Here is a 26,434-nt window from a genome sequence, read left to right as displayed (position 1 = left end):
CAAAAAAAAAAAGTACAAATAGAAATAAAACACTGACCATGTATGTTCAATATCCTAATACCTCAACATCTCACTTTTTGTGAAAACATATAGCACATTTATTCTATACATTGTGGAGGGGGAAATAAATTCCAACAATCCACATGACAATTATCTTTTACATCTGAACTTTTACACAAGAGTATACCCAAGTTATACAGTACTCTTTTAAATAGCTTCCCTCTTTTTTTTTAGTATTAAAATATATACTCATAGATTCATAAAATTCTTAAAACAAGTACATTTTTTTCATGTCCTTGACGTGAATCCTCTCTTTTTTGTGTGACATTTATTTACAGTTGAGAGTTCAAGACGTGATGCGACGCCAAGCGGAGATCAAGGTGCTCTGAGAACCAGAGACTCAAAGTGAGAGGGCACAGCTTGTGAGAGAGTCTAGCAATCTTTGGATGCCTGGATTCTCAGTCCACCTGTAACAGACAAGAGAAGGGTGGATCAGCCAAAAATACACAATGCTCACTGCCTGTCTTGATATACCGTGCATTTTTGTGACAGTTAAGTTACTAAACTTCACTCACCTTGTGTCTTGCTGAGTTTATACTCTGTCTGGCCCTGTGCTGCTTCCAAGTCCTGGAGCTCTAGAGAGTCTCTTTTACATGAAGAAAAGTTTGTTTTGTCACCACAGGTCCTTTTAGCAGCTTCAAAACAGTCCGACTCACTGTCTGTATCAAAGCCTTCATGCATGTAGCCTTGATATGCTGCCCCGGGCAAAGTCGGATGCACAGCCACTGTCACTGAGGCTGTGGCTGTAACCATGGTAACAGGTCCCCCTGCGGGGGCTTGCTGTGTTGGCAGGGCAGAGTTGCTATGGCTATAGCTGGGCCCTTTAGTCCTGTTTGGTTGCGGGCCCCTGCCATTCTGCAGCCTTGGGCCACTTTGACTAGTCCTCCCAGGAAAATAAACTCTGTCGTGTTGTGTGGGCTGAGCTGGCAATTGTTGCAGGCCGCTCTGTTGCTCCCGCTTGTTTCCATCCCAGCACGTAACCTGGGTGCCAACAGGTGACTGTGCATTGTGGGAGGATTCATATAATGGTTCAATCCTCCCACCAATGGCATTTTCTCTAAATGGCTTCACCACCTACAAAGACAAATATAGACAGTTTTCAAAAAGCATAATACAAGAGAACATATAGGGATTAAATCACCAAATTTATATGGATTTATGTGGTCATGAATCGTACCGTGAGTTTGGGAAAGCTGGGATTTTTACTGGCTTCCAGCAGTATATGAGATGTTGCAGGCGGCATGCTGGTGTGTGATGCTAGGTAGTCACTTCGGTCACAGTATTTATAATCTTCCTCCCCAAATCCTGATGTGGTGGTCAACTCAGAGTAATACTCCGAGTCTGATGACTCAGAAAATGCTTGTTGATGAACTGAGGGTGGGTTGTGGTGGCCTGTGTAGTACCCATGGTGGGTCATTGGTGGAGGCAGTGGAGGTTCAGGGGAAGGTATTGGCAGGCAGCTGGCATTGTCAACAGGAGTGACCTCAGCCGGAGGTCCCATCAGGGAGAGGAGGACTGGGAGAAGAACCAAGCCATTCAGCATCCCCAAAACAGTCAGAATGGCTAGCACAGCAAAGAAATACCTGCAGGATGAAAAGACATGGGACAGTAGTTAGCCCATGGACAAAAAGAAAGAAAAGAGATAAAAACAAAAAATAAAGCAATAATAAAAAAGCAGCATAGCTGATAGAAGCCAATGCCCTCCGTTGTGCTAACATGAAACAAATCTATCAGTCGTCTCCAGCCTGTTGCTGGCAGCATTCAGATCACACACAGTTACAGTCCCATAGGCCCACAATCCATTTAATCTTGTTTTCTCTTGCATTTTATGATTTATATGGATTTGGCTAAGCACAGAAGGATTCGGTGTCAGCCAAGCTTCATGAAACTTTCACACAAAATTGAAAATACTTAACATTTGACATAATTATCATTTTATTAATTTAATAGGTTTAGTTTCTTTCTGTTTATTATTACAAAAAATGGCCAAGATCACACAGTCTGATTTTTTTTTTTCATGAACAGGAACACACTGGCACAGACATGTATGCAGGACTCTACGCACACTAAGTCGGCACATGAGGAAGAGGAGTAGTTTCGGGGAAGAAGCCAGGGAAAACCCAGTGTTTTTGTATTAAAGGCAGTGGGAGGTGGGGGCAAATCTCAATCTCCACTCACCCCAACTAAAACATGCTTTGATGCCTCTGGTGCTGCTGCAAGACTTTCTCCCCCTCTTGTTTTTTTACTTACAGTGTGCATGTGTGTTTTTTTTTTTTCTTTTTTTTTCTAGTGTGTGTGCATGCATCTCAGTGAAGCTCTGAGGAGGCCAGGAGTGGAGGCAGGCCACAAGAAAGAGCTCCTTAAGAAAATTAGAGAGGACTCCACTTAAACACAAACAGAAAGCAGAGAAAGAGAAAGACTGTGAGATGCTAACTACCAGCCATAGTTTTGGAGGTAGAAGAACGAAAGAGAAAAAACTGATGATGTTGGATTACATGCTGGAAGTAATCTACAAACCTTATTTGCACACATTACATCAGATATAAATGCTCTGTTAAATAAAAACACATTCACATCCCAAAGCTGAACATTTGAGTGCTTTTATGACATTACATAGGTCTCCAATTCCTAGCTTGCATGCTTGTTTTACACCAGAACTACTTTACAATTTCTGTACATTATAGAAAGAAGAACAGAGAGAGCAGGAAAGACAAAAAGAGACGACGGTGGGACCTCCAACAGCGTTTCACTGTAAGGAATTCTTTTGTTTATTTAAACTGTAATCTTTTCCAGTCGTTGTCAGGCCTGGGGAGCCCTGTATATTTATGTGTCTGTAAGAAAGAAACCATCAGTGTTTACATGCCTGCACATATGTGTATTTTTCCTCATGTGTATGCATACAGGTCTGTCCATGCATGCATTCGTCCAACGCAAGTGTTTGTGTATGCAAGAGAGAAAAGTCTTTGAGCAGAGTTGAATTGAGCTTGCTGTTTATTCACTGCATCACAAGGCCAGGAGATGTTTACAGCAGTATATTTGTGCTACTCCCCAGCTTGCCAGCTCTGGCTCACCCTGTTCACCTGACCTCAGCAATAGCTACAGGGAAACAAGACCTCCAACAGTGACAAGACTACTCTGTGTCACCCCAGCTTGTGGCAATAATATGACAAACAGCAAAGTGAGAATGAAGATGCAAAAAAACAGTCTTCTGATTTCCAACAATGACTGTCAAATTTCCTATATTAAGTAAAGTATTTTTTTAATTATTTCTGCATATTTATATTTATGTAAAGAGTCCATATATTGTCCACTGATCAACCCACCCACCCAGAAGGACCTCATATCCTTGCAAGGCACCCACAAAGAACTTCTCTTCCTTCTTCATCTGCTTCTGTGTGTGCAGAGAAACTGGGCTTTTTATGTCATGGAGGCCTGTTGCAGTCTGTGAGCTCAAGGTTGTGGTTTCTGGTTTGGGCCGAGACCACATTCAGCTGAAAAACATGGAGCTATTCGCCTTTTTTTCCACTCTGACCATCAAACAGTGGTAGAAAACACACACACAAGAACGTGCACATACACAAGATTTACACTCAACCATGTATACACAGAGAAAGATAGAGGGATGAAGGAATGCTGTCTGTTGGTGGGCTACAGACCATCTGACTGACCAGTTCAAATTTAGCTCCACTTTTTATTATGGCATCCAGCATGGAGGGAGCGAACGCCAAATGGATGACAGGAATTTTTACAGATTCCCTTGTGCGTGTGTGAAAGAGACAAAGTCAGAGAGTCAGAGAGAGACACCACCCAGTGGGCAGCAGAACACTTCCATGTTTACAAGCAGCTGCTACACAACCCTGATGTTTTCCCCATTTGTTGCACTCTTAGATTGAGGATATTTGTGTGTGCCTAGAGTGACAGAACCAGGTGTGTAGTTGTCGCTGTTTAAGTGTGAGCATGCATGCATATATGGGGGTATAAAATTTCCACCTGCATGCTGCCCCAAGCCTCCCACAAGGCTTCCCTCTGCATCTAAAAGAGGCTAATCTACACTAACTGTCATCATTAAACTCAAAAATGCAAATGTAGCACAGCTTGTCAGATGCACACACACAAACACCCACACACACTCAATCTCACCTCATGATGAAGTCAAACTCTGACCCTGCGAGCATGAGAACACCCAGCAAGGTGGAGATCGCCCCGTCAACCACTGGAGCAAACATGTGCTCCAATGCTACTGCCGAGCGCTTGTTTCTGTTGCCAATCGCTGTCAGGAAGCCCTGCGGCAGAAGGGAAGGTGGAGAAGAGAAATGAGTCAGAGATCTTGCCGATCAGACAAAACTTGCTTGCGGTGAGGCTTGGCAGGTTTTAGGATAGCTGAATTTAGTTTCGTTGAGGATTACTACACTTCGCTACAAGACAATATAATGTGCAAGAAGGCAGGTTTGCCAGCTTGGAGAAGGAAAATAAAAGCTAAAAGTTAAATCACATAAGATTGACCTCAATCACTTTCATTTTTCAAAATTAAGCAATTGAGTTTCTGTTTTCACATTATTTTAACTTCACAGTGAAAAAAAAAAAGACTAACCAACTATGTTTCTTCCATGACTTGTGCAAAGCTACACAAATCAGAAGCATCAGGTTTCAGGTCAAAGTAGATGGTTTTTTGCTCACTCCACCTAACACCTAATCCACATGTGTGCAATTGATTTATGCTGAGTCTAATGACTTACTAGAGCAATGTGAACTGTAAACTCCACTCCAATCCCCACTGAAGCAATCAGGATGACCACAGGAATGGCGCTGAGTTTGATGCCTATCAGACCCATGATGCCAAACAACTCCACAGTCATCATGGCCAAAATAAACACCTGAAATGCACAGACAGAAATGAAGTGTTACCAACACTGGTGCAGGAAAAAAAATTGTGCCACTAGACCAAAAGAAAAAAGAAAAAAAAGAAGTGAGTTAAAAAGGGAACATTTGGTTAAGCAGCATCATGAAATGATCATGTAATTCTTTAATGAGAGAGCTGAGGCCTTTAGCCTCCTCACAACACACAATCTGAAACCCTATGCTCAAGATCTTAGCCACATGGAATCAGATTTCCCACCTCAGGCTAATAATATCCCCTATTCCCCTCTGTCTTTCTTCCCTCTCCTTTTCATCCGTTTTCCCTGAGGTGGAAGAAATGATTGACAATACCTCGGAGAACAGTGGGGGCACTATGCCACTCCTCTAACATCCCCTTTGTATGCATCTGTTTGTGCAAAACAAACTCTTGTTTTCACATGGTAATGACCTCCGTTGCTTGTTGAACGGTTCCTGATATTTAAATGCAACGGTTGGGTAATGCAACATCTTAGCTTTCTTATGTTTTAATAGCAAATGTTCTGTGTTACCATAAACCACAACCCAAATAGCAACAAGTTGTCTTAGAAAACAAGGAGGAATAAAAGTGGAACCGGCCAGCAGGAGCTTTTGATCGTAGCAGGGGCTTTGACGGTTAAATTGAAAATGATAAAAGCTGTTTTACTACCTGACCACATACAGGCAGTGTGAAACTGTTACAGGATGACAGATGCTCAGGGAACCAGGCATGCACGTAGCTCTTCTGTTGCTGTCTCAATCACAACCAGGGACTGTTACTTATAAATGAACTGCATTCCTACTGAAAATGGCTCTGTTGTCATGCTACAGGCCCTTGGTCAGGAAACACAGATGTGTGTTGACTGCGGGTTTGGGGCCTTTTAAGACCATGGGTCCCACCAGCCTGTATACATAAATTGCCTCTTTCTCTTTCACACACACACACATAGACAAATAACCCCTGATGGATGGGTTGAGCAGGCCAAGGTCGCAAGTAGGCAGATCTGTCCTGTTCCCAAATCTTTCCCTCTTCATTTGACAAAAGCAGTGAGGGTGCTGGAGGTACAGGCTTCAGGAGGGCAAAACCCGTCTTGCTCCTTTGCATTTCCTTTTCTATGACTGGCCAAGCCTACATTAGAATGACAATGTCCCTGCGTACGTGTGTGTGCGCTCATAGTGGCCCTCCACAGAGAAAAAGGGGCCCCCTAGACAGCATTATTGAGCTATGCTGAGAGGGGTAAGAAGAAAGAGAGGAAGATGAGAGGGAAGGCAAAGTTAATGATTTTGAGTTAGAATGAGGTGGAAAATTTAAGAAATTGAAAACAAGGTGAAATGTAAGAAGGAAGAAGGAGATGGCATGATGAAAATGAACTTACAATGATACCAGCTGTCCAGGGGTTGAGCAGGAGAATTGCACAAACCAGGAATGTGCAGGCCAGCACTACACTGATTGACAGGAGAAACCAGTGTCTGAGGCCAATGTACTGCTCCCAGAACAGGAAGGGATATCCGTTCGGGTAGTTGAACACACCCTTGCGACTGAACTCATCGCAGATGGCCCGCACACTCTCAATGGCCTCCACGAAATCACTGGCCTGACGAAGACCATTCAGATAAAAGGGGAATTGGGCAAACTCCAAGGGCTCAGCAGCTGGGACTGCAAGACACCATAAAAACATCATTTTGTTTATACAATGAATTTCTTCACTGTTGTTAAAAATTCAGCACTTTGTTAAAGACAGCACTTACTGCGCAGATTTTCTCCTGTAGTGTCGTACTTGTCATGAATCCACTCTCTTGGATGAGGGTAGAAGTTGGCCTGCGATGCAGCGTAGCCCAAAGGGTCATTACTGACCCACACTGTCAGGTAAATATAAAACACCTCTGGGGGGATCAAACCCTCTGCATCCACCAGCTGACGAGAGGTCAGCTAGAAAGCAATTAAAGAGAAATGGACATTCCCAAATTATTTTTCATAACATCACAGACCATGTCATGACAATGATATCAGCTAATCTGTTTTAAAGTGGTGTTGTTTCCTTCTTACCTGGCTGTAGTTAAAAGGCTCTTTCTTGGAGCCGGTCTGGATAAGAAGCTTGTATGCCAGAGCGCCATCCTCTGTGCCATTCCGATAACTGTCAGCACTAATCCTGCCTGCCTGCCAGTCAGCATCAAAAGCAGCCTGAAGACCTATATGTCAGGTAAAGGAAAACAGAGAGGAAAAATGTTGTGGATGTTATTCATGATTAACAGGATTTTGGTTGCTGTGGAATGATAAAAACCTTCCCTGCATGTGTGTCTAGATAAACAGATATCCTAAAAACATAAAGAATCAAGTTTCCCTCTCTTTTTTTTTTAAGTTTGGCTCTGATTAACCTGTTAACTATTACTTCCTCTTGACTGGTCCTCTGACACATTCTGACCTAAGGACACACACAGATATGTACACACACACACACACGCAAAGATAACCCATGACCTCAGCCCATCTACTACACCACTCCTGAGCCCAGGTGGAGGGGTGACTGAACTTTCACTCACCCTTTGAGCATTCTCACCCCCACACCTCACCCCACTGCTCAGAGCTGTCCTTAGTAAAACAACACACCTGAAAAAACTTGCCACCACCCCAAACCAGATTCCATCATCATTACTGAAAAGACCCTCAAGGGGACAGACTAACTTATTACCTGACTTGAAAAAAAAATGATGATGAGTACGCCAGAATTTTTACCTTTGAGCCAGTCCTGGAAGTAGTGCAGCCACATATGGGGTAGTTTGTCGTTATTGTCTCTGACCACATATTTGACAGAGTTGAAGGCGTTGTGCAGCTGAATCAGTAACCTTTGAGACCGGGCGTAATCAAATCCATCCATGGTTACCAGGTACATGTTGTAGAAGGAAAAATACTTGAACTGGGCATCAATGAAATCATACTCCTTGGTGTCACGTGGCACAATATCAGTTAGGTAAAGGCCATCGTGCACCTTGGTGGTGCCATACAGGCTGAGGCCCAGGAGGCCCAGGAAGAGAACAACCACAATGGCTTTGCTTTTGGGTTTGAGGAGTAGAGGGGCATATTTATCTCTTGCAAAACTGGACAGGTTCCAGTGAAGGAAAGGGAACGGGACACACTTCTTTCCTGATTTGGAATCTTCCACCTGAGCTAAGAGGTCTCGTGTTGAGCTGGAAGTAGGGGTGAAGAGCTGGGAGCCATAAGGGTCTGGCACAGAGTTGGTGGTAGGGGAGGGCGAAATGGCTGGAAGGAAGAAATAAATACAGACATAAGCATTTTCATTTCTTACAAATACAGAACACTTTCTATCCAATAACACAATAATTATCATGCGGCTTTGAATACCTTGAGCCTGTGACGTGGGGCACACAATGATAGAAGGAGGGCTGGTGGATATCTGGGAGGTAGGTGGCAAGATTGTGACAATATGCTGGCCTGCTGAGTCACACTGCGTGAATGCCTGCACTGTGGTGGTGATTTGCGTGCTGGTGGTGATTGTTGGTCCCGCCGTGTACTGGTGTGTGTGCGCCGTCGCTGTCGTGGGTGTGTGAGGCTGTTCTCCAGCATCTGACAACTCATGTGGTGAGAGGTGGATGACGCGATCGGAGCAGGGACTGTACAAGCAGCAGAGGACATCCAGACGCTTGTCCTCACGTCGGTGGAGGTCCAAACTGAGGATGGCAGGGAAGATGAGCAGCACCATTGCGAAGTTAAACACGACCACAATGGCCGCCTAGGGAGAGAAATGCAAGGAGGGGAACAAAAAGGGAAATACAAAGTGAGAAAAGACAGAAAATGGCTTGTTAATTACAGACACCCAACCCCAGCTGGGGTAAGTCAGTACTTTTTTTAAGGTCTGAGGCCACAGCCCAGTAAGTAAAGGAAAGCCCTGCTCTAAATCAACAGCCAGGAATACTAAGTGAGCCAGGACGGGAGAAAGAGACAGCGAGAAAAGAAAGCTGCTTGAAAGAATGAAAGGAAGAAGTGGGAGGGGGGTAAGTAAGTTGCGAGTCTGAGCAAAACTATCACCCCTCTCCAGTACTTCCACCGCCTCCCTACTCACCCTATCCCCTGAAGCTGACATTCAATTCTGTGGTTTCCAGTGTGCGTACATCTATACGTGTGTGGTTGTGTGTGCGTTTGTGTGTGTGTGTGTGTGTGTGTGTGTGTACGCTTGTATATTTTAGACCACCCACAGTTAGTCACAGATCAGAGACAACCGCCTTGACGGGCCAGTGATATACTGATACACTCCTCCCTCCTTCTCCTTCTCTTTCTGTCTGCCTCTCCAAGTCTGTTCATCACTGCCTTTGCTCTGAGCATTCCCCATTATACGCACACACACATGCAAAGACGTGCGCACACACACACACACACACACACACACACACACACACACACACACACACACACACACACACACACACACACACACACAAAATGTTGGCCCTCTAGGTGCAGTGGTAATAAAACTAGGAACAAAGGCTTTCCTTGCTCTGAATAAATGTCACCTCTTTTAAGTTATCTCTTTCATTTGTAAAGGAGCCTCAGGCCTCACGTTGCGTGATTGTGTGCTTGTTGTGTTTATGTCTTTGTGCATGCACTTGAGGGTGTGTGTACACAAAAACGTACCTGCAATGAAAAAGCTCGCAAGGCAGGGATGGGCACAAGTGCTGCCATAAAGAAGGCAATCATGTTGTTGATGGAAGTCAGAGCCACACTGGTGCCAGTGCGACGCAAACAGTCCCCTGTCCGCTCCTTCATCCAAAAAAATCACAGGCGCGGGTCAGAGGCAAGGAGAGGAGTGTACAGAAGAGTATAAATGAGTCAAAGGGATGTTTAAAAGTACCTTAAAGGGAATGTTACATCCAGCCTCTGTAAAGGAGTGAGCCAACAAAAACATGTCATCGACACCAATCCCAAGTGCCAGGAAGGGAAGCACCTGTGTTGGGAAACATCAGTAGAGAGCACAGAGTTAGAATGAACATTTGAAGAGTGAAATATTCAAATCTGGGCTTTAAATCAAAGAATCATCTTCTAAACTACATAATGCTGGTGGTTTTCTCTGTGTTGCACCTGTGTGGTTGCAGCATTGAAGGAGAGGCCAAGCAGGGAGCAGAGACCCAGCCCTGAAGCCACAGACAGGGCCACCAGGAGCACCCCAGCCAGTCCAACGGCCCCCTGGGACTTTGCGCAGTCCCACCTTAGCATAGTCACACAGGCATATGCCAACTAGAGAAGAGATGTCCACATGTATTATTAGAGAAAATTAAACTTATACTTATACTTCTGAGGCAGAATGAATTCATATACTTACCATAAGGAGATATCCTCCAGCCACCCTGATGACACTGACATCAGAGAAGGATTTCATGATGTCATTAAGGGTGGTGGTAGAGAAGGCATGGATGGCCTGACTGGAGTTAGTTGGGATACTCTGGTGTACTACCTATAGAAGAAACAATTGTCAAAACTTTTTTCCAAACACATCAAATGAAATTAGAAATATACACAAAATATGTGTTATTTACAAACTGTTACGGAAGTAGAAACTAAAAACATGAGCTCTTTACTTATGGTCCAAAAACTACCAATCATATCCCCAAGTCTTCACTACCGCTCCACATGTTATGAACCTTTGGATGGATAAAGGTCCCTGTCTCTTTGAAAAGTGCATGTGTCTGAAAGTGAGTATGAATGTGTGAGTGTGTTTTTACATGTGGCAGCATGTGTGTGTGTGTGTGTGTGTGTCTATAAGTATGACAACTGAGGAGTAATGAGCACAGATGCCAGAGGTTGTGAGGTCAAAGGTGAAAAGGATGGGATGACATGGCTCGGGCAGCTACTCTCTGCACTCTGCTCCATAAATGATGCAAAGCTCCAAAAAAAAAAACTCTTTACCCTTATGTCATAAGTTATCGTTTGCTATCTCAGCTCAATCTTTATGTTCTTTTAATATTTCAGAAGGCGGTCTCGTGCCTCTGTCAGTTTACGTTTGAGTTTGTCACCCCTCCTCCCTTCCACATGCCCCTTACTTTCTTCCCTCCTTCCCTTACCCTCACTGTGGTGGGTGTCAGCTATCACAGCAACAGCTTGTTCCTATAACTAGGGCTCTGACAGAGAGAGATGATTACCCTACCACACACACACATGCACACAAACCTGGCGCCCTGGTCTGCCCTGCGATTCACTTTACAAGGGAGCTGAAGACTGATGGAATTCAGACACTGCAGAACAAGTCCCAGTGTGTGTGTATGTGCGTGTGTATCAAAGCAGAACAAGGCTGCATAGGGAGAAGGAAATGCCTCTTCAAAACATTTCTACTTTTGTCAAGTTTTCCTAGAAGTGTGTGCAAATAAATGCAAATAAAATCCACGTGTGTGTTCACACCTCCACAAACTTCCTCTGCCAGGACTCAAGGATTGCTGTAGCCTTCTCTTCATTCCAGTTGATGTCGTGAATCTCATAGTCGTCTTTAAAGTGCTCATACAGCTGTTTGGGACTCATCAACAGGAACATGGTTTGGAGAGCTTCAGCACTGCAAAACACACCGCCAGGCTTAGAATAAGTCAGAAATCTCCATCCCACATCCCCATCTTAGGAAACATGGCTCACAGTGTGTTGAGATGATCTGAAACCATGATTACGTCGTCTATCTCATAAATAGGATATTTAAAAAGTCATCCAGTTTGTACTAAATCTTGTTGACGTATGGCAGGCAGGTGCCGTGTCTTCTAGGATTTGTCCGCCTGCCTGTCGGTCTGCCAGTGTAAACAACTAAAAGCAGGTGTTATCTAGTCTGAGTCTCTGATCCCAGATGTCCTCAGGTTTTCTTGGCACCAGTGCAGCAAGCAGCAGTGCCGCTCAAAATATGAAAGAAATTATCATAAATCAAGTCCAAGAGCAAGTGTGGCTCATGCAGATGGGGCTGGAATCTTCTTTCATTCGAAGCTCAGATGGGCTCGTGTGGGCCATGATCTGGGCTCTGATCCAATGCTGTCACTCCATTTGCACTGACTGGGTTTTAAATCCTTTTTTAAGTCAGTAGGAAGAAGCATAACTCTGGGAATGTTCTGATTAAAATGAAATTAACAGTTTTTGTCTTTTTCCTTGGATGCCTTCTGCAATTAATGTGTAACAGGATGCAAGGCTTTATGGGGTTGTCAATCATAATTAATTAGCCTATCCCTGGCTGGAGTCATTCAGGAAACTGTTCCCTACCCATATGAGGAATTCCTAGCATGTTTGTGAAGTGTTATTAGGGGTTAAGAGCAGATTTGGAAGTGGATTGGCTGGGCTGGTGAAGATTAGATCAAGTCAATACTATCACATCATCAAATAGGAGAAGTGTAAACTTGTACAGCATATCATCACCTGAGGCGGCACAGTCTGGTCTTTTTGGCACACATACACACCTCAACAGAGTATCCTGGTTGCTTTTGACTTGCCCTCCCAGGATGAGCTCCTCCTGCCAGTGCATAAACTTCTTGCTAAAACCATGGCAACCACCTTGGAGACGCCCAGCAATGTCAGGACTCTGAATGGACAAGTGGTAGAGGAGAAAGCAGAAAAGTAAGTTAGATATTTCAAGTAAAGTGCTGTACCTGCTGCATGTAGTTACTGCAGGATAATGACTAATTCTTAGGGTGAGTTTACCTCTCCCTGTTCTTTGTTGGGTGCACTGAGAGGGCAGTCAGGGTCTGAGGGGTTGAGGCATGGCCTGTTCATGTAAGCATGTCCCACCTGAAAAATCAACCAGTGTTAGAAAAGTCTCAGTATATGAAGAAAATATTTATGCTGACGATTAGCCAGCTGCTCATATGAGTCTTTCATGCACTCAGTAAATCAGTGTGTGTTATAGGACTCACCTGGGCTTTGTCCAACATCTCCTTAAATCCTTCAAGGGAAGTGAACTGGCTCAATTCCTCCATCAGCTTGACAGGATCTAAATTCATCCACTGGATATCTGGCATACCCCTGCAAAGCAAAATGCGTACTTGTGATCACAAATGTAATGGGAACATATGTGAATTCTATCTAATCATAAAAGTAGGAGATAAATTTTAAAATATCTAATCAATAATATTGCCCTTTTCTGTGAATCTTTACTCCGAACAGACAAAAAAAGAAACTCTTTCAATTCACTTTCTTTTCACTCCTTTGTTGCACTGGGCTACGCAGGAGCCTAGCTGCAAATACAGGATAAAATAGCGTTTATTATCCTGTTTCACGCTGCCACAATGCCCAGGAAAAAAGGGACGGTGGCTGCCTGCTCACTTTCATTCCTCAGTGCCCTGCACTGAGTCATAACAATTACCTCTGCCTTCCAAACATCTTGATAAGAAGGGAAGCTGAGAGGATGGGTGGGAGGAAGGGGGAAAATAGGTGAGGGATGAGAGATTTGCTATGTGATGTCCACTGACAAATTACCTATTTGCAGACCTCACATGCACTAATCACTTGTTTGAAGTTTACCATATGTTTTTCTTGTATATTCTAGTCTTGTATCTAGATTATAGCAGGCTAGGCTGAATTTGTCTCCTGGGTTCCTATAACTGAAAATGACCCAATGTTTAACCTATCAATGAAATGTGGAAATGACATTTTCCTATATTAAACATTTTAGATAAGATGAAGCATTGTTATAACTGTGTTTGTTTTATTGCAGTTTTATAACTGACTATATCAGACAGAAAGACAATAATATAAGAATCCAGAAGTTTCTAAATTCAAGGCTCAATCTCTTTCCAAGGCTTCATAAAGAGAAATCTTTCCTATTCCCACAAACCACTAGGCTTCTTTTTGCTGCTGGTGGCAAAGACATCCCCTTTATCAGCTAGTTTTTGCTTGACTGAACCAGGCCCGGGTCTTTTTGTTTTTTCATAGATTGCTGCTTTTTGTTCTCCCGGGCTTTTTTTTTCTCTTCTTCTTTTACTCACTCTTCCTCACCCTCTTCCCCAGTCTGCCTCACTCCTGCTCCCCTTTTCTCCTCTCTATCACAACTTTTCCTTTTTGTTTTTTCAACAATTAAAACAGGTTTGAAGCGGATTTGGACTCAAACAAAAAAGTGCTGTCAGTCACCAATGTTAGTTCTCTTTAGTACCACATGAAAAAAAATGGTAATAAACACATAATAAATAACAACAGATGTAAACACTTTGTGTGCATTGCAGAAATGCTTAGATGATGTGTGAATCATCAAAGACCCCCTTCTCCCTCTCTGGTGCCTTCACACAAGCCAACTGGGAGAAGCTGAGGTTGGGAAACTTGTGTTTGTTTCTGTGTGAGCTGGCTTGTCATGCAACACCGTAATGTCAGCTTAGACGGATATATAAACAAATAAGTTCTGCACAAAGAAACATCTGCTATGATCCAAACTATCTCTCCTAAAGTAAGCACCCAATTGAAATATCACTTCAGATGACAAAAAAGGATAAATTCCTTTCAGTGTCTCTATTTCTCAAGAGAACTTTGTTCCACAAAAAAAAAGAGATGGAGGAAAAAAAGAAAACTTAAAGCTGCAAATACGCCCAGACTCCACTGTTAACTGTCTTGTAGCCTCTCTGTCCTTCTCGGGGGACTTGAGGCTTGAATACTGCCCATTTTATTTGTTGGACAACTTGGGAGCGGGGAGCCCGGGGCATTACCATGAGAATGCCGAGTGTTAGTCGTGAGCTGACAAAGCCAGCCCCCCCCTCCCTCTCCTGGGGCCCCTGCACTGATGGACACTCACTTGTAAACTGAAAGAATGCTTACCATTGTCTGACCCAAAGGGCTCCCCTGCCACCACCGCCGCTGCTGCCACTGCCTCCGCCACCGCCTCCCTGCCTCCCGCCCTCCCGCCCTCCGTTCTACCAACCCACCACCCAGTTGCTGCTACAGCCATCTCCTCTCCCACCATCTCTCCCTCACTTTGCTGCATCTCTCCCTAACCACCTCTCTTTGAATTTCTCTGTCAGTACACCCTCCCCTCCGTCAGTCGCTCTTTGGTCCCCAAAGAACTCTATTACTGACTACTGCTGTCAGTCACAGCACCTACTGACAGAACACTGAAAGCCCAACTGTATGTCTCCATCCAGCATGTGCTAAAAGTTATGGACCCCTCCAATAGCTCAACTCAGTGGAGATGGAGGCAGTTACAGCACAGACAGCTAAGGCCTTATATGAAGTCCTTTAATGTTCAAAGAAGGTTTATCTTGGGTAAGATATTCAAAGACTTACGGTAAATAGGCAGAGCCTCCCTGTAGTTTGGCCCCTTCCCAGAAACAGTCCAATGGTGTGATTATCATACAGGGGAAAAGCTTGTCAATCATCTGGGATCAGGAAATAGAAAAGAATAAGTAAACCACACAAAACAGTGAGAAATGTGAAGAGAGAATTAAAATTAGTGTCACTGACAACATACCCTTTCAATCATGACATTTTCGATAATAGGTACTCCTGATTTATAGCATATTTTATTAAGATCCCATGATCTAAAAGACAAAAAAGGTTCAGAATTTTGTTATTAAGAGAAGCAGAAATTCAAGAAACCTTCTCAGATAAGAAAGTCTACTTACTTCCCAAACAGCGACACCTGCACTTTGCTGGCGGACAGAGCAGCTTCCATGTGAACCAGCAAAGCTTCCTGGGTAAGAATATTAGTGCCCTCCTCTTTGGGGGTCTGGATAAGCATCTGTGAGGTAAATACGGACTCTTCACCTTGCTTCTCCCTGGTGTAGCGAAGCTCTGTGCTCACCCGACTGCCAGCTAGGAAACAAGCAAGAAAGAAGAAATAAACAAGTGAGTTATAGATAGATTTTTTAATGTACCCACAAAAAGTGCACACATTTGTATCCTATTACAAAGTATGCTTCATGGGTACATACTGTATCCACACACACTTACACATGAACACACGCATATTGACCAACGCCCTTGGCCTTCACCAGTGTTGGTTTTGAAGGCACTTCACACAAGCCAATGTCTAGCCAAGAGAAATGAGTAATACAGCTTCTCATTGGCTCCTTCTGCAAAACAGATGTGCCCTGTTAGTTAGTCAGAACCAGCCTTCTGATGCCCAAAACCCTCTACTGTACATGGCAGCAGATATTGGCTGAATTTATAAGGATCATTATTGACACTTAACTTGCTCATCTTTATCCTCCACGAGTTTGTTTTGACAACAATAAGTTTACCTCAACTACGTGAGTAAGTTTAGTCTTAAAAGAGAAGAAAGTAGTGCTGATAAAAGACATCAAATGGCTTTAAGAGACAGTGGGAGCTAAAGAAACGTAAAAAGATGTAAAGAAAAAGAAATATGGATGTCAGAGGTGGTGATGAGCAGCAAAGAATTAGAAAGAAGTTGAGAAACACAGAGAAAGAGAAGGAGAGCTATGTTGTGCAGTGCGGTAGACCCCAGCCCCCTAATTACAGGAGGTTGCCCTGAAAAGAGTTTGCCAGCCGGGAGGATCTGTGCCTGTGCCAAGTGGACATGAAACATGCCGCGTTGGATCACAGAGAGCCCGTCTGCCCCTCTTGCTGTCCCACTACATGACAACCCCAGGGAGAGAAAGAGAAGCAGGGAAGGGGGGAGAAAAAGAGGGAGGTGGGGGAAGTTTGGAAACAACAACTACCACCTTCTTAATTCAAATTTCCGTCACATGTTACCCAACAGCAATGTGCTCAATCCTGACTTTACCTCTCTTTTTTGAGTATCTATTAGTCAATTACTTTTCACGCTCTTGCTTTGGTCTTTCTCTCCATCTGTGTCTTTTCTGTTGTTTTCATCTCTCTCTTTCCCTCATGCTCTCTGCACCTCCCCCAGCCTGAAACAGGCTGCTATAATTGATGGGGAGAAAAGAAAAAACAAACTACTCAGCCTACGCCGCAAAAGTGTGAGATCAGGTTAGAACTCTGGGCCTTGGAGGCACAGTCCAATATTTCTAGGCTTTGTTTTCAAGGCTTTAATTACATTCGCAGGGGCTTGAGAATATCAAGTCACCTTGTTTATTTGCAGTCATTGGTGTCAAGCTGAGTGCATCCTGAAAAGAAAAGAAAAAAAACCCACTAATGGGAGAATGTTTTCCTTACCAAAATATGTAAAATCAATGTATTTATGAACAGCCTATTGTTAAGGAATCAACACAAATATAAAAGTAATTTCATTGAAGCTGTATTAGACTCAAGTGGTGGAAAAATGACAACTGACTTGTACTAAATCATTTTCACACAATCATTTACCTGTATACACACACAGACACACACACAAATTAAATCGCACTTGGCATAAAGCAGTGATTAAATGCACATTATACCAAGTCGCCACTTTGTTTAATTCCCACACAGATTTCCAATCAAAATAGGCTTCTACAAAATGGAACCTTTTCCGTTTGCAGACCTCTTTGACATCTGCTAAACCTTTTTTGACATTTCGTATGTTAACCTCTGCAGCGCAGGGTTTTGATCCCAACAGGAACTGGGTGGCTCGGAGAGACTCTGGCTCTGTAATTACAGGCCTCCTGAAGTAAATTATAGCTATTTGTGTCTCGTTCCTCCCATCTGGACCACCCAGGCAGCCGGTCCTCTCTACTCTCTTTCTCGCCTTTACTCTTCAGCCCCTGGTCCGGCCCCAACCACCCAACTCTGCGGAGCTTCACAGCAGCTCTGCTCACTACTGCTCCACTCATCTCCCCGCTCGCTCTGTAAGGAATCTCTTTTTTCTAGCTCTCCTTGTTTCTCTTCTTCTTTTATTCTCTCTTTCTGACGTCTGTCTCTTTCTCACTCGTTTTCGGTCTCCCCCTTTATTCTCCCCCTCCACAAGGCCTGTGCTCCAAACAGCCTTAAAGAGACAGTTCCCATAAATTTTCCCACTCTGGGAAGAAAGTGCTTTTTGAGTGTGGAAACTGGGGTTTGAACACACCAGTGGATGGTAATTTTATTACACGAACAGCTTTGAAATGTGAAGTATCTCTCCGTGTTGATCAGAAATTGGAAAAAAAAAGAGAAACTGTCACAACTCTGCATAAATTATCCACACTTTTGGATGATTTTTTGAGACACTCAACCATTATCAACAACTTGTCTCTTTCAAGTGACATTTGGATTTGTTTACCAGCTTCACCACTAATGATGCATTTAAGACAAATATGTCACTGGGAACATGGAGACTAAAGGAAAATTTCCTCACAACGTCTAATGGTTGCTGGTTTACAGATCAATGTTTGTATTAATGTATATGCTCCTGAGCCTGTGTGTGTAAAAGAAAGAGTGTGTGTGACCTGGTGAAAACATTACACCCTGTCTCCTACAACCTCTGTCATTTCCTCTTGTCCCAACTTGTCTCAGCTGTCTCTAAACAGCAGATTCAATAAAAGAAAATGTGTGGTGTTCACAATGATGAACAATTTTTAAGTGTCCATTTGTATCCTTTTGTCTTTATCTTTGTTTTGTTTTTTTTGTTTTTTTTTATCATCTCTGTTTATATTTGTATTTGTGCCATTTTACAGGCCTGGTCCCAGTTCCAGGCTATGCTAGGTCAGTCCAGGCCGCCCTCAAACTTCACTGTGGAAGATTAGCTGGATTAGGGGGCCTCTGAAAGCCCCCACGCTGCTACGCAGGAAGACCCAAGACGAAGAGGGCCGAAAGTGACATGTTTGCACTTGCAAGGTTGTTCATTGGATGTGTTTCTTTCATTTACACAGTATGTCAACATAGCAAGGAATGTATATCTGATTTAGACACAAAACATCCCTTGATAAAATATAGATTTGACTGACATAGACTGACAACCATATTGTAGTAACAAAATCTCATTATTTACTTAGTTAAACAACCATGGAGATCCTTTAGGTCGTTTAATTTGCAAATAGTCACATAAGAAATGAATTTACCGAGCCTTGAAGCCATTATAACGAAAAGAGAAAAAAATAAAATCCCCCTTTTGCCATTTATCACACATGGACCCACCAGAATCAGGACCTACTTAGTGTCCAAAGTGTGACCCTACCCCATGGCATTCTCCAGCCATGGCACCTCCTAAAGCAGGCTGCCGCCAGCAGATGGACCGTTCCTCCATACAATCCTTCAGTACAGCTCCAGACTGAATGCAGACCCTTTTGTTATTGAACCTTTCAATTTCTTTCAAATGTTTCCCAACAAACAGCAGAATAAAGCAAAAAGCCTTTCTCACAACAAAAGCAAATAGACTAAAACTTTCCCAGCCTGTAAAACAATGCTGAACTCGGTTGTGGGAGGGTGAGATGAGGGGCAAGAAAAAGGAGCTGGCACGTTGCTATCTTGCCTATAGAAATACACTGTATCTGTTCAGGAATTGTCACAGACAAAATTATTTTCCAAAATACATCATAATGAGCACATTAACAAGATAAAACAACATCAGTTTTAGTCTGTTTAAATTCTTCAGGTCCACTATTCGTTGCTGTCTTATAATTACATCTTAATAACTGTATAAACAGCAAAACCACATGAAAAATCTGTTTCACTTACATTCTATTCAGATGTGCCTGTGGTGTTAGCCACTACACATAAATTTCCACCGGGGTTGGCATTTAGGCACTTTCTATTTCCATATGTATAGGCTTGCCTCTGCTAATTATGCTAATCATGGGCAGTGTTGGCCACTGTGAAAAATAGTCACATTAGACACTCCACTGACCGCTAATACTGCTTAATGTGTGGTTGAAACATACATTCATCCCCATCTGAAAAGCAAAATTTTTCCACATTGCTGGTCTCATTCAAATGAGAAATGAATTTATTGGGTCCAAGGAGCATTTCTTTCTTCCCTCCCAAGTACCAAGAAAATGTCCAGTCTCTGTGTCCATCTCCCTCTCTCTTTACTTTTCATACTTTCATGGTGTAAACACAGATGCAAATGGTGCAAACTCTAAGGTGACTGGTGCTGCTTTATTTCGCCCAGGCCAGAGACAAAGGTTGCTCTTCAGCAGGAGGAGAAAGGGTACCGCACTGCACTGATCGAGGTTTCATTATCTGGTTTCCAGCCTTTTTAAGGATCTTGCATTCAATCTAGCAATGAGTCTGACAGTCCTGTGCCTGATGTTTTTTTTTTTTTTAGAACAACTCTAGCATCAAAACAACAGAAAAAGAGTACACTTTAAAGACTGCAAGGTAGCTGTAGGTGCAGCTCTATGCATGTTTTTTTGTTAACAGTCTAAGGAAAAGCTATGTGTCTGTCATATGCACATGTATCTATTCCTGCTCGGTGTGTGTTTATTTGTTAGGGGGTGGTCTTGCTCTGTCTGCAGAACTGCGTGTGCATGTATTGGGGAGGGGGGAGCTGAGAAAAGGGATGGAATGAGGTAGTGTTGGATTGAAGGGGGTGAAATAAACATTTAGAAGTGACCCAGGTTGACTCTGGTCTTGTTTGTTCTCTCTACCAGTGAGGTCCTGGGCCCTGAACGCTGGGAGTTTATTTATCTAGCTGAGGCACCACCGCGCACTATTCACCTCCAATAATGCCTCATAGAGCTCCCTTTCTCTGTCTGAACTGGGGTGCTGTGTGCACTCCAATGAATTATAGCATTTACCTGCTGTGCTGCTCGGAGGTTTGTTTAGGGAAACTGCTCCAAACTGCGAAATGCCCACAAGTGTATTCACTGATTTGTGCAAACTTAGGGGTGTTTTTTCTCAATCAGCTTCTCTTTTTCTTTCTTCAAATCAATCTAGTTCTTGATCTGCTCATATCCTGTCTAGTTCCACAGCAAACTAAGCTAGCACTTCAGTCACTATGCATTCATAGTTATGTGGACTGTGTATGGTCTTTACCTTCCTCTCTCCCTACACTGCCTTTTTATGGGACATGTGGTGTGACTGCAAGGTCCAGCCTCATTGCACTTGTATTTGTACAGCTTGAGTCTGTGTATATGTCTGTCATGCCTCACCCAAACCCTGCCAAGAAAGATGAGTTTAGTTGATGTCAGAGTAAACACTGCCTCTTTTACATGCAACCAATTTTTTTTCTCTCTTTCCCAAACAAGCTTTTCAAGAGGAGCCTTTTAAAAGGAGAATACCCAGAGCAAAAAGAGACAGCCTATGACAAGTATGCAAACAAAGCATGAAAAGAAAATCATCCCATTCTAGTAAACTCTCAAGCTGTAGAAAGCAACCTCTCTTGTAAAAACACTTTCTCACAGGGCTCTACATGCAGAATCTCGTGCTTCAGGTTTGTTGAAGTGAGCCAGGAAAAATACCAGCAAAGAAAAAAAAAAGTGTGAGTTAGCCATAAACCTTCCACTCCACTCCTGCCCCAACCCCCTATTGTCTCCTCTCATCCCTGTCTTCTTCCTGCACCTCTTTTTTATGATCTTTCTTTTCTGCTTGTGGACAATGCAGACTGTTTCCCAGGTCACACCATCATTCACACTCTCAAGTATGTTTGCAGTGGGCACATTTGATCTAAATCAGCTAAATGTGGCTGGCAGGGGCTTATAGAGTTGCACTATAATTCAAGTATTTAATTTATTCATTCTGTCTTCATAACACATTTTCAACAGAACCTGTGAGAGTGTGAGGTGACTTGATGAGTGATGTCTGTCTCAGATTCTAAGGTGGACTGAGTCAGAAGAGGTTCTTAATCCCCTTGTCAGACTAAACACCCTGATACTGTGGCTTTTAGTCTCATCTACACAGGTGTGATGACTAGAGATTAATCCTTCTATTGATAAACTGCATGTGCATATCCACAAAAATCCTTGGGTCTAGAGAATGATGGTAGGAAGGCAAGAGCCAGTTACATAAAAACTAACTTTTCCAGTCTTCCGGTATGTCTCTCCCTCTGTCTACGCTCTCTAGACACAGACTGCTCTGCTTCACGGTGTTTTGGTCCTGTAGGAGGGAGGAAGCAATTAAAAAAGCCCCGGTGGCCTGACTTCACAGAGCAAGCAGATAGACAGGTAGAAATATAAACAGACACACACAAGGCGCTGGCAGACAGACGGGAACACAGTTGGGAACTTTGGGGAGACAGACAGCCAGGCGAGCCGAACACGGCAAAGGTGACAAAGATGACAAGTGTATGTGTGTTTGTGTGTGAAACTGTGGGGGCAGCTTTTAGTATGAGTGTATGATAGGAAGCATATGCTCCTGACACGTACAGCTTGGAGGCAAAGTGTTAACACATACGGTGTCAATTCACAACTAGATTAGTCGGAACAAATTATGATACGGAAAAAACTTGGTGCTGGTGGATGAGCTGACTTGCATGTTGACATTAGACATAAATGCTCTCATCAATTAACATACATGCAAAAGAAACATTCAGCAAAAACTAACCACTAATTTGGAGCAATATTTCAAATCACTCCAGATAAAGCCAACATTCTTGCTTGTGAACACATCTTTTCTTCCCTTCTTCTTTTTTTGCCTCATGTGCAATGGTGCATGAGTGTCTGTTGCCCCATGTTTGTGTGTGTGTGTGTGTGCATGCGTGCGTGTTAGTGTGTGTGTGAAAGAAAGACAGAGGGAGAACTAACCTCTCCTTGTTACCGAACCACTTTACTCTCCATTGAGGCCCTTGCAGCTTTGTCAATGGGCTATTGGTGGAAACAAGGCAGGCAGAAACTTTAGAAACATGGCCACGGCCTCTTAAAGGCACAGTGCTCCCTTTCAGCCCCTTGGTTCAACTCTGTGAATCCCACAGCAAAACAACTGGCACGCAAACATCTAAACATCTCCTTTCAGAGACAGCATGGCTAATTAGCTCAAGAGGTAATCCTAAAGTTTTACACTGACCAGACTGAAACCAAAGAAAATAGAAACAGTGGAAATTCCATCCGCTGAGCCATGCTTTTGTTGCGGATTCAGTCTTTTCCTTTCATCTCAAGCCATAATTTTAATGTCTATATTTAAAGGGGATGATTTTTAAATAGTGCCTGATGAAGGAACTTAATCAAATTCCTGTGCAAGTGAAGCGTTCAGCCTCTCAACACTTCTCCGCACACCAGCAGCGTGTGAGTCCGACGGCAGCAACCAAGCAGGTCCTGTGAGAGCCGCCTGTTCCTGTCCTCTAGTGACATGGTGGGCTTAAAAAACCCTATAGAGTCTGTTTATATTCACCAACTGCTGTGGCGCTTTTAGAGCGTGCAAAACAGGTGGGTAAACTTCAGCTGCATTCACTTATATATATTTTTTCTTGTGAGGAGGAGAGAAGGAGGAGGAGGGAGGGGGTTAGGGAGGTGGTGCCTGCTTGCCTGCTTGCCTCTTGTTGAATGGAATCCAAGAATAGTTAGGGACCACACAGGGAGCTGAGGGGGGAGGGGTCAGAGCCCTCAAAGATGGCTAACCATTCACACAGTCCATCTGCTGCGCGGATCAGGCCCATCAGATCAGGCCTGGGGGTTTAAAAGGAATTTGGCCAGTGTGAAAAACCAAATAAAGCTGCCTCTGCCTCTGAAAATGTACAGATAACTTAAACCTTAGATGTACAGAAGGAAGCAAGAGATGAGCACTGTCCTGTAGACACAGCCATCACTATAGGACAAGTAGAAGTGTGTTTCTGTGTGACAGAAGACGGTACAGAGCATCTCAAGGCAAACGTGTCAGTGATGTGTTTGCATGTCCCAGGTCAAGCTGCTCTTTTAAACCGCCTGACAAGAAGAATAAAAACACAGCTCTTATGACATATTACCATTCACAATGCACAAGAGACACATACGTAATGTACTATTTACAAGGAAGGTAATACAAAGTCCATAAGTTATTTGAAATTTGTTTTCCTCTGAAGAAATGCAACGCACTGACAAATCCAGGAAAGCATTGAACACTGAATCACTTCAAACAAACCCTTCAAATCTTCAAAGTTTACCTCTGTTTTTATTGGTATATATTGCAGCCACACCAGTGTGTCAGTCACTGAACACCTTGGGCCCTCCCATGGCACTGAGATGACACAAACAAGGCCAATCTGCACCTTGAAGCAAATCCATACACTATAGATGTAGGAGTGTACTCGCAAAATCATGGCATGTGTGAAGAAATTCTTGTGAAAAATAAAAGGAGTTTGCTTTTTTCACTGCTTCACACGAGCACACCTTGGCACAAACACATGGTATACTACATAACAGATTCTTTAAACTCACCTTCCACCCATAGCTGCTCAATGTTGGTTTCGATGGCTGCGACTCGGAGTCCCACAGATAGAGCCCCAAATACTAAGAGTCCAATAAAGAGGACCTTCCCACAGTGTCTCTGGATGTGGCAGCCCAAAGAGAACAGGAAGGCCTGGAACCTCGCCCGGATCCACAGAGGGGCTTTCTGACCTACCGCCTTCCCCTGGATTTCAAGCAGGAGGGAGGAGGAGAAAAGGACATGATTACACAAAAACAATGCCATTACAACAAAACATTTTGTCCTAAATGGCAGATTTCATATACTGTATTTCTGTCTGCATCTCTGGTGGGAATACTTCTCAGTGGAGGAGCATAGTGCTGGATAATATCCATTGCATTTAATGGGACATGTTTGTAGGAATAAAAAAGTAAGTCAGATTTAGCAATGGACCAAAACACAGACTTGATATGCAAGCTGTCCCATCTGATCTTAGCTAACTCCTGCAAGAGTCCCAAGTCCATTACCAAATATCAGCCCACACAGGATCACCAATGACATCCCACATTTTCTATGTCCAAAGGTACATTAGTAACATCATCTTTTTATAATTAGCTTCTATAATGGAATAACTCAATCCTATATCGCCATCAATACAAGAAAATGCAGAACAAGCACCACTTTTCAAAAGTGCCCATGACTTAAAGGCAGCTGTTGACACAGTGACAGTCAGGAACAGTTATGGTCTTGACATATAGAAAAGTATTTCTGAAAATGTGTCACTCTGTATCAGTAACTATTATTGCAGTTTTTTTTAGAGTACGAAATAAGAAGTAATCTCTAAAAACGAATGATAGTAATGTACTACATTGTTATGTGTAAGTGTGTAAATTAACAGTTTTGCTGATAAAACAGTGGGTTACAAATGAAGCTCATGTCCACGCATGTCACTCCTTTCAACACTTTCCCTCATTATTTAATACAGCCCTACAAATCTCTAGCTCACTGTGAACCATATGCTCCCCCGTGCTACAAATGTCACTGCTACAGAGGACATTGCTCTGGTGTTGTGGTTTCTCTCAGCAGTGCTGAAACACGTCCAAGCATCCGGGCGGTCCAAAGATGCTTTGTCAGATCAAACTCAATCAGTGAATTCCTTTACAGGACCCACCACATTTCCAAACAGAGCCCGGGCCAGTGCGCGCTCCGCTGGCTGCACAAAGCCAAAAAAACACGCACAGCACAAGTGGAAAAAAAGTAACAATCCTATCCCTCAACAACCTTCCTTCAGCAACCAAAGTCAATAAAAAAAACAAAAACAAAAAACCTGATGCCCATTCAAACAAAAAGCAACGTTAGGATGCTGTGAAGTTACCAAGTTATTTCAGTGTTCCTAATGTCAAGCTTAGACTTTTTAACTGTTTTGCTTTATCTAAAATGTGCATATGTACACATGGTGACAGTTTTGTTTAGTGTTAAACAATTAAACTGCTCTGTTCGTGACTTCTCCCTATCTGTCCGAACTGTGGTGGTCCGCCGGACCCAGTTTAAGAGCCGCTGCCTCGGTCTAAGTCTACGGTCTCACATGCGTCCTGAAAGCTGGATAACTTCTAAATGAGATGACTTCTAAATTATATATTCACATTTGCTAAGTGAATTGGTATAAAATGCCTTCCTGGTAAATCCACTGTAGGCTTGCGAGCATTGTATCACCTTTGAAATCTGTTTAAGTGCGAAAGCAGCGTGGCAGTAGCTGGGTCTCCGGAGTAGGTCTGGGTTTGCTGGCGGCTGGGAGCGCGTATAACTCGGGGGTAAATCTCCAAAGACGCCGGCCCCTGGGACCCCGCGATCCGAGGCCATAGTCCAAAGAGGGTACACGGGACGCGAAACGATGCGACACAGAATCGGTGCGAGTTCAGAAAAAGCGACGATAATCCTACATAGAAGTGGAGCGCATCCAGCACCACCGGAGACGAATGGGGTTTTCTAGTCTTCCATTGAGCCAAACAAGTCTCGAAACTCCATCCCAACATTATGCGCCGAAATCCGTTTAGATCCTTCAGTCTTCATTCGTCCCGACAGTTTGTGAAATGACGTCTCAGAGAGGAGCTGTAGTAGCTGTAGTAGTAGTAGTAGTAGTAGTAGTAGTAGTAGTAGTGGTGGTGGTGGTGGTAGCAGCCTGTGTCTGAGCCGTCCGTGTCAAGTCTAACTTCGATCCCGTAGCGGTAACATTTGGAGAAGTTCGCCTCTCGGCAAATCCTGAAAAGGGAGGCTTGATGGAAAAGTGCTCCGGCTCCCATTGGCCAAGGAAGAGGCAAATTACTTTGCAAACATCGCCTATTATTAGCTGCTAAGCAACAGCTCACCAAAGTGGAGAGAGAGAGGGACCACCCAGGCTGCCGCTGCCTGGGCTGGAGGGAG

General features: G+C 43.5%; 1 protein-coding gene across 1 annotated transcript; it reads right to left on the bottom strand.

Annotated features, from left to right (window-relative positions):
- Positions 1-432: 432 nt before the first annotated feature.
- Positions 433-25,873, bottom strand: ptch2 (patched 2; the record flags this gene model as incomplete). The annotated part of the gene is made up of 23 exons (XM_079243998.1): positions 433-467; positions 576-1,134; positions 1,238-1,643; positions 4,201-4,343; positions 4,797-4,934; positions 6,309-6,589; positions 6,682-6,862; positions 6,980-7,122; positions 7,667-8,191; positions 8,294-8,681; positions 9,581-9,706; positions 9,798-9,890; positions 10,025-10,180; positions 10,266-10,397; positions 11,339-11,486; positions 12,364-12,485; positions 12,605-12,691; positions 12,817-12,925; positions 15,170-15,261; positions 15,354-15,423; positions 15,508-15,697; positions 24,046-24,238; positions 25,727-25,873. 23 exons carry the CDS (start codon positions 25,871-25,873, stop codon positions 433-435), a joined length of 4,464 nt encoding a protein of 1,487 aa, XP_079100124.1.
- Between the last annotated feature and the right edge of the window lie 561 nt (positions 25,874-26,434).

Source organism: Telmatherina bonti (genome assembly GCF_933228915.1).
Source record: "Telmatherina bonti genome assembly, chromosome: 7".
NCBI lineage: Eukaryota > Metazoa > Chordata > Actinopteri > Atheriniformes > Telmatherinidae > Telmatherina > Telmatherina bonti.
The sequence above is the reverse complement of the archived record's forward strand: the minus strand, read 5'-3'. Positions and strand labels throughout refer to the sequence as shown.